This window comes from Lolium rigidum, chromosome 1, assembly GCF_022539505.1.
Source record: "Lolium rigidum isolate FL_2022 chromosome 1, APGP_CSIRO_Lrig_0.1, whole genome shotgun sequence".
NCBI classification, from domain to species: Eukaryota; Viridiplantae; Streptophyta; class Magnoliopsida; order Poales; family Poaceae; genus Lolium; species Lolium rigidum.
Window position 1 is genome coordinate 131,117,696 of NC_061508.1, and position 15,957 is coordinate 131,133,652.

Consider the following 15,957-nt stretch of genomic DNA (forward strand, 5'->3'; position numbering starts at 1 on the left):
TTGCTTCACGCTTCCCCGATTTCGTCGACCTCGACCCAAGCCCGATCTGAAACTCCGGCTCGGTGGCGCACAGTTTTTTTTTTTTTTTGCCGTGTTAATTTTGTGGCTAGCTTATACGGAGTACATCGGAGTAGATGGACGTGGTAACCTTTGGTGTGGTAGTGGGCATAGTCCTCCTCCTCTTCCTGCTCGTCCTCGTCATCACAATCGAGGGCACCTGCCGCAGCCGCAGCCGCTCCTCCGCCGCCGCCTAGTCTACACCGCCGCCTCCGTGTGGCCCCAATGCCCCGCCGCCTCCTCGCCCTGCTGCTCCTGGCCGCCGCCGTCGCCGCCGCGGCTGGACACGCGGCCTCCTCCTGCCCCTTCCACGTCGAGGAGCCCCACGATCACCATGACCACGGCCACGGCCACAGCTGCGGGGGCGCCGGCGCGGGGGATCCCCATCACGAGCACCACCACCACGACCACCACCACCATCAGCCAGACGAGATCCGGCGGCTGCTCCCGGAGGAGCTGGCCGAGGAGGCGGATCTCGAGCTCGAAGGCTTCGGCCACGACCACCACCACCACCACCACGACCACAGCCACGGCGACTTCTCCCTGCCCGAGACATCGCCCATGGGTCAGGATTCCCCCCCCCCCCCCCCTTCTGCCCCGTATATCTTGCGCGAAATGCGGGCGCCCAGGCACGGCTGAGAATTTCGGGGGTTTCGCAGGTCTGTGGTTAAAGGCGATGGGGTGCTCGCTGCTGGTCAGCCTGGCGTCACTCGTCTGCCTCGTCCTCCTCCCTGTGATCTTCTGTGAGTTCCCTGCTTCACCCGTTGCAGCCATTTTTGTTTTGTTCTGAATATGTGCTCACGTTCTGAATGTTTGCTTCATCTGGAATTTGGCAGTTCAGGGGAAACCGTCCAAGGCCATGGTGGATGCGCTTGCGATATTCGGGGTAGGCGCACACAACTTTGCAGTTATTAGAAGCTTTTCTTAGGAAGAACATCAGTCTAGGAGCAAATTGATATGCACACCCACCTTACTTGACTCTGAATTTATTTGCCTAGTACAGTACTAGAAATGAAGTACTCAATTACTCTACATTCCGAGTTCTACTGCTATCTCCGATTGTTCTGAAAATAAGTACTGTCATCTCCGATGAGTGATGTAGCTTGAGATTGCTTTACAACAAAGTTATTTCGGTGATGCGTCAGGCTTGCTTGTTTGCCAACAATTAAATTCCATCGTTTTCTAGCAAGGCGTTGAGTTATTTAGTTAAGATTCTCAGGACCTCGTTTAGAACTAAGTGGTTGTAAAGTTTGAACTGTGGGAAATAGGAACTCAGAGCTCATCCAGTGTTCACTATTTTTCTTTAATTTTTTTGACTTGTATTTTTTTGGGGATTCTCATGATTATTCAAAAAACATTTCTGCAAATCTGGTCAATTCATGTACGGTCTTAAGAAGTGCAAGTGCAAGCAGGGCATTTGTTGTAACATGCTAGGAATTTGTTTAGTGGCATGGCTGGAGCTGTTTGCATGCATAAACTGCACTTTGTCATGAACTAGCAACTTACACGTGTGTTATTTTCTTAACACCTGTTGCTGATATGTTTTGCCTAGCTCATCTATATGTTTATTCATACAATGGGCAATGCAATGTGATACCATATTTTTTTAGCTATTTAAATGAAGTTATATATATGTTCAGAAGGATCATGCATATGCATCCTTATTATGTGCTATAGCTTTATAGGTGGTTTGTGATTTGTAAATTATTGGGTGGGAACATGATCAACTGTACAGAAATCATATCATAATACTACTTTTGTCTAAAAAAGGATGTCTTAGATTTGTCTAAACTTGAATGTATTTTGACACTATTTAGTATATAGATACATCCAAATTTAGAAAAATCTAAGACATCCTTTTATGGACGGAGGAAGTACTAAAAATTGTAGCGAAAGTTATCTAACAAAGCATCTGAGATGAGATATGCGCTGCACTTATTAGATTTCTTTGTTTCCTGTAGCCATTACTTGTTTTTTTTATTTTATTCTGTTTTTTAGTTTCCATACTGGATTGCTGTAGGATTGTTATTTATGTTGAGGGTTGATATTCCTGCAGGCAGGAGCAATGCTTGGAGATTCATTTTTTCATCAACTGCCTCATGCTTTTGGTAAATCCGTTGACGCGTATGTTATTGTTCTTATAAGTTGTTCATGTCTTCGTAGCTCTATTTTTCATAGAGGCAGAATTGGTGTTTTTTGGTGAAAATATATAATGGAAAAGTTTTTTAACTGAACATCCAAATTCCAAACCATTTTTCCATTCTATTTGTGCCGAGCTACGAAGCACCGATACTTCAAACTTCGCCTTGTCCGCGTACAATACTTCACCGATACTCCGATACTCAGGCGATACGCGTATCCCAGGAGTAAGAAAGAAAAAAATGCCGATACTCGGGCAATACGCGTATCCCAGGAGTATTGTCTATTCCTATTTAAAAAGAAAGAAAAATATGCCCATACGGCGCTGGGGACGTTGTCGACACGGCTGAGACATGGGAAGCCCAGACAAAGCTCACTACTAACCATAATAACCAGTGCGCTCTCTGTCGATTCGGTCGATTGACCATCACAGCGGATCAGGAGTGACTGAGCGCACCGTGGCAGTTGCTGCAGGTCTTGCTTGCTTCTGGGCTTGCTTGCTTGCTGCCAGGCTGTCCTGTGTGGTGTTGCTTGCTGCTGGTGCTAGGCGATGCAGCCATTGATGTATTTTGCAAGCACGAATGGGGCAGTATAATGATTGAGGAAATTGATGAGATGATCATTCGGCCATCGAGGACATAAAACAGACATGGAGACAACAAATGGGACAGATTTTTCATAGCATTCAATTATTCTTTGTCTAAATCACTAGGCATTTTATTAATTTTTATATGTAGACTCGCCGTATTGCTATTTCTAGAAATTGCTGTATACCGCGTCCCCGTATCCGTATCGCCGTATCGGTGCTTCGTAGGTGCCGAGATCTTCAAAACTAGACCCTGTTTTGATATGTTTCAGTAAATATTGCGGCATCAGTTTTTCTATTGGATCTGCGTCGAATGCACCGTGTGTTAATGCAGCCGGTAGCTGGCCCTCAGCAGAATGTTGCCTTCGACATAGTGGGCACAATCCCAAATCTTTCTTCTATATGCGGTTTATCTAACTTTGTAAAATTTAGGAGCGTTTTTGTTCGATTAAGTTCGTTTTGTAGAAAACATGAAAAATATATGCACTGATCAGTGAAAACCGGAAGAACAAGAAAAATAAAAAAACTAGAAGAAAACCCAACGGCCAAGCAAGAGCCCTGAGCGTTCGGGTGCTAGTTCCTTCAATTGTTCAGTGACAAATACTCTGTTAGCGGACTGCAATTTTGGGATATCTACTTGATGAAGATGTGCTACATTTATTACACACTGGATGCTCAAAATATTCCATTAAACCATATTGCTTTCCCTTTTAACTAATTGTTAAGAGGTGTGATACTGAAGTATTGAATATTTGAACTTCAGCACACTTCATGCAATGGTTTGTTCCTCATGATGATTTTCAACTTGGAGAAATATGTAGTCATAGCAATGATGTTGTTAGGGCCCTGTAATTTCCTAGGTTCCTGCTTGAATCATATTTTCTTCTGTGAAATTTCCAGGGATTTCCAGTGTCTTCCAAACATGTTCTAAGTTCTGCATTTTTTTAAACCTTATGCTGGCTCTGTTAATCCGTGATACCAATCTGCCTTAGCTGCACCCTTATTTGTTGCATGTGTTATTTTTCTATGGCTACGCAGGTGGAGGGCATTCTCATTCACATGACCACGAGGATCACGCTCATGCTCATGAGGAGTCACATGCACACTCTCTGGAAGACCTTTCTGTCGGCATGTCCATTTTATGTGAGTCTACCCTACACACCTATATGAAACAGTCTTTACAATTGTGAAAGCTGGTTCTTACCCGTAAAGAGAAAAGCCTTCACAATTAACAAGCCAAAAGGTGGAAAAATATTGGTTATTATTTCTCAAAGATGGAATTATGTTAGCTGGAATGCTATTGTTCTATAGGGTATTCATTCATGTTGCATGTTGGTGAACATACGAATTGAACAAAATATAAGCCATATTATAACCCAGTAACTGCTAACTCTTTCCTCTGCATGCAATATTCATTGAAACTATAATCATTTCATGCAGTTGGTATTGTATTGTTCTTTATTGTCGAGAAGATTGTGAGGTATGTTGAAGACAATGCTCAAAATGGGGTTCATAGCTTGGGCCATCATCACCATCATAAACGAGAAGACACCAGTGATAAGGCGAAGTTGGATCACAAGAAAAGCGATGATGAGGTTAAAGATACAGATCAAGCAGACAAACAAACTTTGCATGATGGTGCAATTGACAAAATAGATGATGCAGATCATAAAGATTCAAATGCTACTATACGTAAGGTATATCTGATTCTATTGATACAAAATTATGAAGCTATCGATTATGTTCTCCTACGCCTTCAATTATTTTATTATTGCATGAGTATTCTGTATCTTATGTACCTGAGCGAGGCACAGGACCCTATATTCCAAATGTGCATTGTAAAATCCATGGAAGAAATTTGCAAATTAGTAGACCCGCAATACCATGCTATGTAAGCAAGCTGCATCAGTTTGTTCTTTTTGTGCAGGAGACAGTCATATTTCTGTACCAAATTTTGCATGTGTGCATGTTATAGCATGAATGCATGATGCACATCCAGTATTTTTATTTTCAAGAAAATTCATGACATTTTGATTTGGGCACAAGTATACGTCATATATCAAATGTAGGGCGTGCCACCAGCCTGTTGTACAAAAGCCTCTTTATTTGTTTATTATGTGGTTCATTTAATTTACTTTGTGAACAAAAAAATGCCATGGTTGGAAAACAATGCCTTAACACTTGTTAGTTGCTGAAAATAAAGCTTACCTAAACCCCACAAATAGTAAGAGAACAGTACTTTTTGTGATTGGCAACTTGCCTGTACAAGCATGGAGAATTATATACGGAGTATTTGTGAATGGTGGATTGTGACACTATGAAAGACTGGTGTGCAACAATTGTGTCAACAATCCAAACAAACTGACTGCAAAAACATAGAAAAGGAAAAAACATAGCAAAACGTGCAGTGAAATAAAAAACGCAAGGGGAAACTCTTTATTTTCCACCCTTGCCGAATAGTTAAGGGGAAGCTGTTCTGCTCAGGTTTAAATAGAAGCGTGATGGATTTAAATACTCCATGAAGTGGAAGAACATAAAATCCTAGTGACCACATACCAGTGACCCTAACTGTTGAATGCATACATATCTTAGTGCAAACTAAGGGTGTCAAGTGGGATCCCATTTTTGTCCCACTTGTAGTATAATTTGACTTTTTTAGTACAAATTTTGACATCAAAATTTGAACTACATAGTACAAAATGACATCAAAATTTGAACTACATAGTACAAAATGACATCCCACCGGGATCCCACCTTGACACCCTAGTGCAAACACTGACATAGCTGAAATAGTTCTTTTGTTCTATCAGGATAGCTTGCTGCTTACCTGATTTGCCAATAACCCTAGTGACCACATACCAGTAACCCTAACTGTTGTTTTGTTGTCTGGTGCTATAAATACTTAGCAGTCAACATGGACTTTATTAAATTTGAAACTTAGTGCACCATGCTTTCCTATAATATACTTAGCAGTCGTATTTTTCCTGCAACAATGTATAACGAGTGATTTTCTTGTTATTAGGAAGAGCATGAGATTCTAGATATGTAGACATTTGACTAGAAACTTTTTTATGCTGGAGTAGAAAGCCTTTTCGTTTCTCATTGCTTGGTTTGCTTTTGCAAGCTTTGTACTTAAAACTCTCAATGTTATTGATTTTCCTGCAACAAGGTACATTGTACAGATGCATGCTAATATGTGATAGTAAATATGATCTATAATGCTGTTAGGCAGCATTCAGACCACATTTAGTTCTTTGCATTTGTGTAGCTAGATCAATAGTAGTATACACAGTTCTTCTACCGCATTTCCACTTTTGACACTACATGGAAATATGGAACCAATATGCGCATCATTTCTTGTTTCCGACGGAAATTCCCATCAGGGGCTCAGGGCAGCATGTTTTAGAATATACCTCAGGTTTAGGGTGTGTTAATAGCATAAGGGAAGTCTAGGAGGGTGGCATAAAATTGGAAGACTGTAACTAATCTTTAATCTCCGCTGTTTGGTGAAGCCTCTTTGTATCATTTGGGACTGGCATTTTAGGATCACACGGTCAGCTTATTGACTTAATGTCTTTTTCTGATGAACAGAGGATCTCTTCTAGTTCCAGTGCTGCTAATAAAGAGCCTATCAGTTCTGGAACTGATTCTGCCCCCAGCAAACCATTACCAAGTGAGGATTCCACTGTTTCCAACTCAAATCTGGTGTTTGGCTACCTTAATCTTTTCTCAGATGGTGTTGTAAGTCTTCTGAATACTCTCTTGTATCACAGCCATCTTTATGTTTTTATTGCACAATAGTTGTATATTAGATTTTTTTTTACTTTTTGCTAGGTTAGATTTAATGGAAGTTCATACAATAAATATATGAATAATGCAGCATAACTTCACTGATGGGATGGCTCTTGGAAGTGCTTTTCTGCTACATGGTTCTGTTGGAGGGTGGTCTAGAACTTTATTTCTTCTTGCTCATGAACTTCCTCAAGAGGTTCGATTCCTCCACAAGTTAACTGCAGTTTCAAATCTCAATTACAGGATTAGTCTCCTGTTGCATCCTAGTATTCCGAGTGTTATTTGTTTGCAATATTACACAGTACTCCCTCTGTTCCCGTGCTTATGGCGTAAATCTTATTGCACGATGCATGGTACAGTTATGTTTTACGGCCTTGCGATATTCCGAGACTATATCCAAGTGCATCAAGGTTCAGAAGATAAGAGTCCAGTTCACCCACTGAACGGATTGTAGCGAACAAGGGGGGGGGGGTGAATGGGCGCTGTTGCAACATTGCAGTGTATATGATAAGTCTTAAATATCCAACGCTGCACAAGTTCAGTTTGGTGACACCGAGTCCACGCCACTGTTTAGTAATTAGAATTTGCCCAGTGTTCATTGCAGTGTACGCTGCACAAATTCAATCTTGCCATACCCAACTTCTAGTTCGTCCTACGCCACTGTTGCAACGGGAGTAAAAAAATCAACTTTTGGACGAAAAAATTTGGACCTTTGGAATGATCCAAAATTTCCCTCGAAGTCAATCGACGCTCATAACCCTAGCATCAGTTTGTCCTTTCGTTTTAATCTTCAATTTTGAGTATCTTTCCATTTGCTATACTCTTTTATACTTTATGATTTTTATTTCATCTACTCTTGTAGACTATTTTAAATTTGTTTTTAAATCTACAAATCACAATCCTAAGAAGAATCCTGATATTCACAAATTACAACTCACTTGGAAACTGAATCTCCAAATCAAATAATCACAACTAAGGATTATGTGCACGCATTAGGTACCTGGGCGGACGGTGTGGAAGGCACCGGAGGCACATCCGTAGTTAGTTACCTGAAATAAGAAAATAAGAAAAAATCAACCACTCCATCATTTTTTTTGTTTAACGTAAGGCCAATACTATCTTAGAGATATGGTACCGTGACTTTTTTAACAATACCCCAAGACTTTTTATCCTCCAAACTTGTCATAGCATTGTGTCTAGTACAGACCTGTATATAAATAAATTACGTGAACTGGCAAGGAATTAAGTTGATTCACATGATTACTATTCTAGTAAAAAATATTCTGTCAACAATAAATAAATGAAGAGGTTTGTTCAAAAATTACCAAGCCACCAAAATACTAATGCAGCGAGTAATAAATCACATGGCTATACTTTCATTAAGATTGTCTCATCATTGTACATGTACCTGACGTGAAATCAAGAATTTATTAGTGTTCATCAACCACTGACAATTGCTAACTGATGTATATTTGTAAAAAGCTAATGCATTATTAGGCATTACCGGATCAGAACAGATATGTACCTTGACAAATAATCTGCTCGGCGCTTGGCATCTGGACTGCTGGAGTCAGACACTGCGGTTGCGGTCAGTGGCTGATGGCAATGCCATGGCGGCGGGGATCAGTTAACTCATCGGGGATTGCCACTTGAGGCCTCGTGGAGTATACCTGAATGCATGATAGTGTGACACAGCTAGTTTGGCCATCAAATTCATCTGCACGTTGGGATTTGCGATTGGGTCAATGCAGCAGGCCAGCAGCCATGCTGGTAGTTTAATGGCTGGGTATATGATACAAATCTACAATTAGCATAAATCATGTCGCAGTTTATGAAATCGGCGAGTCGGCGGAGCGGTGAGGAGGAGTACGACCTGGCCGCACCCCAGCTTCCTACACCAAGGCAGAGCTCGCGGTGCAGTCATGGGAAGCTCCACGGGCGTCTGGAGGTCCATGCATGTGACATGAACACCGCCCCTGCATCGCCACAACCATCACGGTCCGCGTCCGCCCGTCTTGCACTTCCTGTCTCCCTCCTACAAATCAGCGCGACATGACTCACTAAGGGATGCGTGAAGTGTTGCGTGAGCTCGGACCTATCCTCGAATTCGCCGGGGCTGCACCGGCAGTCGAGGTGGGATGAGTCGAGTCGAGAGGTCGTGATCATTCGCTGCCCTGTCGTAAGTTGCTCCTAGTGTACACTCATTTCAGTAATTAGAAATGTGCTCTCCATTTGAACGCCTACCTATCAGAATCCAGGGATTGGAGTATCTAGAAATTGGGTGTTGCCTGCACATACATCAAGTGCAAGCTCAGGTCAGTAATTAGAATTTGCAGTAGACTTATCCTATCTCTCCAACATAGCCAAGGGCATTTAAGACTTTTCATCTCTTCTCAGCTCAGCCAAATAACTTTGACCTGTAATGCGTCTCCATGGTAAAAAACGAAAGAAAAAACTAACAGAAGAAGCATTTTATTAAGAGATTTCTATTTTCGTGCCCTCAGGTCCTTAGTTGTACTCAGTTTTTTCCAGCTCCTTAATTTTCCTCAGTTTTCCCCAAGCCTTTGTCTGAAATTCTCAGAAGGAGCTCGGACGGGAGGATTCCCGTTTAGTTGACCGTTCCGTGCTGACGTGTGGGGCCGCGTCGTGTGGGACCGCGTCGCGTGGGGCTGGTAGAAAGGGACTGCGTGGGACAGGACGAGACCGCGTTTGGTTGTACGTGAGAGCTCGGTTCTGTCTCTCTCGGACCAAATTGGCATTTTTTAGAGCGTCTTTTTCCCCTCTTGTAACAGTTCTCTCTCTTTTCACCAAATTAGTATCAAATCTAGAGAAGCTTCTATTTCTGTCTTTCTTCAATGATTGTTGCCTTTTGGCCCTCGTTTTTGCCCAATATGGTAACAAATCTAGTATCAAATCTAGAAGCTAGTATAGGATAAATTCACAGTAGCATAATAAATCCAGAAAACTAAGTATAATACATAAACTGCATACAACAGCCAAAAGCAGCCAATAACGATGTTAATGTTCACCACAAACTAAGCTGAAAATAATACAAGACGCAATGTAACATGAAGATTAGGATACCCCAGGATGTTCTTCATTCAGCATATATTTCTTCGTCGCTCCATTCTCCGATCTGAAGGAAATATTCATTGAACTCCTTCCGTCTGCAGTGTGCAGCCAATACATCCTTCAAACGGTATTGCCATTGTTCATTTCTCAGACCGTAGTTTCCTAATCTATCCACACGTAGTGACCACTCATCCCAGGCCTTTATATCATCAAAGTACTCTCTGATATAAACCAAATCCGCGTAGTACATGCAGTCAGGTCGAAGTGTCGGGTGCACTCTGGTGTCGACGGAGATACACCGGATATAATGGGTGAAGAAGGCACCGACTGCCAATGTTACTGACGGCATGGAGAGCGGCTCTCAGTGTCCACACGGTACACCAATGGTTGACCTTCCTCCAAATGCCTGTTGTCACTGCCGCCGCCCAAAAACACAAGCAGCAGATCACCATCCGACTTTACAAGGTAGAACTTGTCATTTCCAAGTTCTGGAAATGAAAATAGTGTCTCCATGTTGACAGTGCTCGCGCGCTGCTCCAACTGGACATTGTTGGTGCACACTAATTTTCCGAACTCAAAATTGTTCATAGCTATTGCATACAATCATTGAACGGAGTAATGCAACGCAGAGAATGGTGCTCGATTGAAAATCTTCCTTCTTCCAATCTTCATCTATATCCTTAGTTGGAGTGCTCTTATCGACCCAAGCAATTTCCGCTTGGTAATCTGTGGAAACGAAGACTATAGTCGGGGACTTCATTACAGCGAGTGACTCCAGAATAACAGATGGTATCTGCGCCTCAAACATAGTGTTCAATGTCTTTGTGAGTGGGTTCAGAAGCCGTATCTTGTGCGGCTGGTTCATCTGCGCAAGCACGATGACGCCACGGCAAAAGCCGACGAAGTAGTATCTAAAATATATTGATGAAGATAACATTCAGCACTAAGATGTTTATGATTGAAAATACAAATAGATTAACTCTAGATATGTAGGAATTTGAACCTTGCATGAACTTCCGTTAGATCGATGGTGACGTATCGGGATGTGCGGAGCTGGAGGAAGGTGAACTCAGCGGCGCGTGGAAGGGCGTGTTCTACCATGATCCATTCGTGCAGGTGCACCCGAGCGCCAATTTCTACAAACTTGCCTCAAAGCAGAGTAAGTGTCCATGTACTCCTCGTTCGCCAGTAAGCAGTCGTCGATCTTGTGAAGTAGTCCGTCAACCATGAGAGAGGTCCAGTTCACGGAGGCGCCGCGCTTGGATGCGCCGCCCTCAGAGGCGACGGGCTCGGCGGCGACGGCCTCGGATGCGACGTGCTCGGAAGCGACGGACTCGGGGGCGACAGCCGCTGGCGCATTCTTCTCCATCGCCGACAGGGGAGCGCGTGTAGGGCGGTTGGGTTTTTTTCTTCGATTTGAAGAAGTTGATGGGACGTGAGAGGTGTGGTTGCGTGCGTGAGTGAGTATGAGACTGTGTGCAGAGGGAGGGAGAGAGGGTCGCCTCCGAGCCCGTCGCATCCGAGGCCATCGCCGCCGAGCCCGTCGCCTCGAGGGCGGAGCATCCAAGCGCGGCGCCTTCGTGAACTGGGCCTCTCTAATGGCTGACGGACCACTTCACAAGATCGGCGAATGTTTACTGGTGAACGAGGAGTACGTGGACACCAACTCTGCTTCAAGGCAAGTTTGTAGAAATTGGCGCTCACGTGCACCTGCACGAATTTATCATGGTAGAACACGCCCTTCCACGCCGCTGAGTTCACCTTCCTCCACCTCCGCATATCCCGCTATGTCACCATGGATCTAACGGAAGTTCATGCAAGGTTCAAATTCCTCCATATCTATAGAGTTAATCTATTTTTATTTTCAATCGTAAACATCTTAGTGCTGAATGTTATCTTCATCAATATATTTTAGATACTACTTCGTCGGCTTTTGCCGTGGTGTCATCGTGCTTGCCCAGAAGAACCAGCCGCACAAGATACGGCTTCTGAACCCAGTCACAAAGACATTGAACACTATGTTTGAGGCGCAGATGCCATCTGTTATTCTGGAGTCAGGCGATGTAATGAAGTCCTCGACTATGGTCTTCGTTTCCACAGATTACCCGACGGAAATTGGTCGGGTCGATGAGAACACTTCAACTAAGGGTATAAATGAAGATTGGGGAGAAGGAAGATTTTCAATCGAGCACAATTCTCTGGTTGCATTACCCCGTTCAACGCTGAATTTGTATGCAATAGCTGTGAACAATTTTGAGTTCAGAAAATTAGTGTGCACCAATAATGTCCAGTTGGAGCAGCGCGCGAGCACTGTCAACAAGGAGATACTATTTTCATTTCCAGAACTTGGAAATGACAAGTTCTACCTTGTGAAGTCGGATGGTGATCTGCTGCTTGTGTTGTTGGGCGGCGGCAGTGACAACATGCATTTGGAGGAAGGTCGACCATTGGTGTACCGTGTGGACACTGAGAGCTGCTCTCTCCATGCCGTCAGTAACATTGGCAGTCGTGACTTCTTCGTCCATTATATCCGGTGTATATCCGTCGACACCAGAGTGCACCCGATACTTCGACCTGGCTGCATCTACTACGCGGATTTGGGTTATATCAGAGAGTACTTTGATGATTTAAAGCCTGGGATGAGTGGCCACTACGTGTGGATAGATTAGGAAACTACGGTCTGAGAAATGGACAAAGGCCATACCGTTTGGAGGATGTATTGGCTGCACACTGCAGACGGAAGGAGTTCAATGAATATTTCATTCAGATCAGAAAATGGAGGGATGAAGAAATATATGCTAAACGAATAACATATTCATTCATCTTGGGGTATCCTAATCTTCATGTTGGCCTTACATTGCATCTTGTATTATTTTTAGCTTAGTTTGTCGTGAACATTAACATTGTTATTGGCTGCTTTTGGTTGCTGTATGCAGTTTATGTATTATAGTTAGTTTTTCTGGATTTATTATGCTGCTGTGAATTTATCCTATACTAGCTTCTAGATTTGCTATTAGATTTGTTACCATATTGGGCAAAAAAAGAGGACCAAAAGCAATAATCATTGAAAAAAGATAAAAATAGAAGCTTCTCTAGATTTGATACTAATTTGGTGAAAAGAGAGAAGTGTTTCAAAAAGAGGGGAAAAGGGCGCTCTGAAAAATGTCAATTTGGTCGAGCTCTCACGTACAACCAAACGCGGTCTCGTTTTGTCCCACGCGGTCCCTTTCTACCAGCCCCCGTGACGCGGCCTCACACGACGTGGCCCCACACGTCAACACAGAATGATCAACTAAACGGGAATCCTCCCGTCCGAGCTCCTTCTGAGGGTTTAGACAAGGGCTTGGGGAAAACTGAGGAAAAACTAAGGAGCTGGGGAAAATTCAGTATAACTAAGGACCTGAGGGCACAGAAATAGAAATCCCTTTTAATAAATAACAGTAAAGCAATGGCATAACCGGAATTCCAGGAGAGACTAGTGGCATTTGCATACATCTCCCTTGGTTAAATTACCTTCAGTGATGTTTGTTTTTGTTTAAGTGTAGGAGTAGGATACTTCGTTTCAGTTAACATTTGTTTAATGAGTAGAACAGCTTCATTGAATCATGAAAATGTGGTCATACTTTTGCTGATGATGAACTTCTCATCTTTTTGTCAAGGTTGGGGATTTTGGAATCCTGGTTCGCTCGGGATTCACCATATCTAAAGCCCTATTTTTCAATTTTCTCTCTGCGTTGGCTGCTCTTGCTGGAACAGCACTAGTGAGTTCTTGTTCTATCCTCTCCTAAAATGGAAGTATTATTATTCAGGGTCGAATGCCTAATTCTCTGCGATATGTGCAGGCACTGTCTTTGGGAAAGGATCCGGGACATTCTTCTTTAATTGAGGTATCTTTATTCTATTAAAAGTTAATGGTCCAGTTTCTACTTTGTACGCAACAGAAACTAATTAGTTTCTCATCCATATTACTTGATAGAAATAAATATATTCTTTCTTTACTTCTTTTGGAGACACCCCAAGACAACCAAATTAACGTTCATTCATATTACTCCCTCCGTCCGTAAATGGATGTTGGATACTTAACTAAATTTGGATGTACCTATACACAAAAAGTGTCTACATACATCCGAATTTAGATAAATTTGCGACATCCTTTTATGGACAGAGGTAGTACATCATTATTTGATGAAAGTATATCATGTATTTTGTGTATTGCTGATACCTGTCATCATACACTTCTGCAGGGTTTTACTGCTGGAGGTTTTATTTACATTGCTGTTGCCGGAGTCCTCCCACAGATGCATGACCAGAAAACTACGCTGAGCAACTCAATGACTCAGTTGGTTTTCCTGACAATGGGAATGCTGGTTGCCCTGGGCATATCTCTAGTAGAATGACCTGGATCTCCATTTCTTTGTAGCTTTAGCGTTGAGCTGCCCTTATGCCAGTCTGGTCACTGCATCACTAGAAGATGCAGCCTGAAAGAGCGACTCCCCTGATATTTTGGTGCAAACATAGCAGAATATTTTGTCAACTAATTTAGTTTCGCTTGCATCATTAGCATCATTAATATAGGTCTTGGCAAAGACTTCACTGAACCTTGAATCTTGTGATCATGATTATATGAAGGTATACACAAGTACATCGGCAAGCCTTGTCTGGATTACCTTTCTCTTAATGAAAGAGCCTTGCCAGGGTTTGTGGGGGTGGGGTTCTTGATCCTGACAGATGTCATGGAGTCATGGAGACATGGAGTAGTATGCCAATGATGAGGAAACGAAAGTGTAAACTTAACTTTGGTCTTCGCTAATTGTATGGAGCCGCTGATTTAGCATAAAGTAGCTCAAAAAGTTCCGCAGATTGGGTATTACTTTCTGGTTAGCCTGATCTTTCGGAGGAGCTAAGTTTCGGAAGTAAATAGAACTATTTTAGAGAAGGCTATGGCGAAACGGTCTCGAACACAAAACAAGTATTCCATTATTCTGGCGCAAAAGTCCCAACCACGACTGGTGGAATTATCAGTCCAGGAGTTCGTATTATCCACAGGAGATGTCTTTGGCATGCCAAACGATCGACGCGACTCATGGCAGAATTGGTACGGAAGTGGCGGCCTTGCGATGGCACGATCCACTTGTCGCGCACATGGCGGCATGCGCTCATGTGCGTTGCGTCTGCCCGATCGTGTTCTGTGCATCGTCAGCTACTTCACGTGGACATGAATTAATCAAGGAAGAAATGAGGTCAGGAAGAAGAAATAGACCATTCGGTGATCCAACGGAATCGACTTGCCTCGGGTGATATTTGCTCTGCTCCAACAGCTACTTCACGTGAGGAAATTGCAAGAACCAGTAACTCTTTGGGATGTTGTTGCACAGACCAGCGACTCCAAATTTTTTTTGCACAGACCAGTGACTCCATGTCTCAAGCTCATAATGTACCAAGTATTAGAAAACACTTAAAAATTCGTAAAAAATTAATTACTCATCAAAAAGTTCTGAAATTTTTTGTGGATGTCCTTAAGGATGTAATAGAACCATTTTTCACATAAAATCCATTTCAACTGTACAGTAAGCATTTTTTAACGAAAAACACTTAAAAACACTAAAAACGCTTAAAAATCATAAAAAAATAATTATGCATCAACAAATTCTGTTTTTTGTGTGAATGTACTTAAGGATGTAATAGAACCATGGCCCCGAAGCGGGAGTTCGAGCCGTCCGCCAACGACCACGAGGGCGGCAGCAGCCGGCGAACCGCGTCGGCGGCGTTGGAGATGGGGCCGCGATCGGATCTACGTCACCATAGCGGTGGCGCAGATGTTCTGGGATGCCGGCATCCCAATGCCGTGGGGAGACGTGCACCTCCCCCACGACTGGCACCTGAGTCCAGATTGGGTTCCGGTGCCGCCGATCCCGGGCTCCGGCAGCGCCCGCATCGCGGAGATCCGGAGGCGCCGCGGGTTGTGGTTCGAGGTGGAGCACGATGCGCGCCGGCGCACGTGCTTCACCTCGACGACGTCGAGGCCTCGCGCGCAGCCACGCACTCCTGCTAGGCGGGCTGGCCGCCGCCCCGGCGGCCTCTACATCAACGAGCCCGCGGCGGCGCCAGCGCAAGCCCCAACCCCAGCAGGAGGAGGACGACGACCCCGAGCTGCAGGCATTTATTTGAGGATGTACTTAAGGATGTAATAGAACTATTTTTCACATAAAATCCCTTTTGACTCTACAGTAACCAACTTTTACGAAAAAGCATCTCGGCGAGGTGCGGTCATTTGGCCAGCTCCTCGAGGTCATTGAGCTCGCGGGACGCCG

At 43.5% G+C, this 15,957-nt stretch overlaps 1 protein-coding gene across 1 annotated transcript; it reads left to right on the plus strand.

Moving 5' to 3' along the window:
* Nucleotides 1-282: 282 nt before the first annotated feature.
* Nucleotides 283-14,292, plus strand: LOC124682397 (IAA-alanine resistance protein 1-like). The gene is made up of 11 exons (XM_047217090.1): nucleotides 283-622; nucleotides 717-800; nucleotides 894-943; nucleotides 2,114-2,165; nucleotides 3,821-3,925; nucleotides 4,223-4,479; nucleotides 6,374-6,523; nucleotides 6,663-6,770; nucleotides 13,306-13,407; nucleotides 13,489-13,533; nucleotides 13,891-14,292. Exons 1-11 carry the CDS (start codon nucleotides 283-285, stop codon nucleotides 14,041-14,043), a joined length of 1,446 nt encoding a protein of 481 aa, XP_047073046.1. The 3' UTR covers nucleotides 14,044-14,292.
* The last annotated feature ends 1,665 nt before the right edge of the window (nucleotides 14,293-15,957 follow it).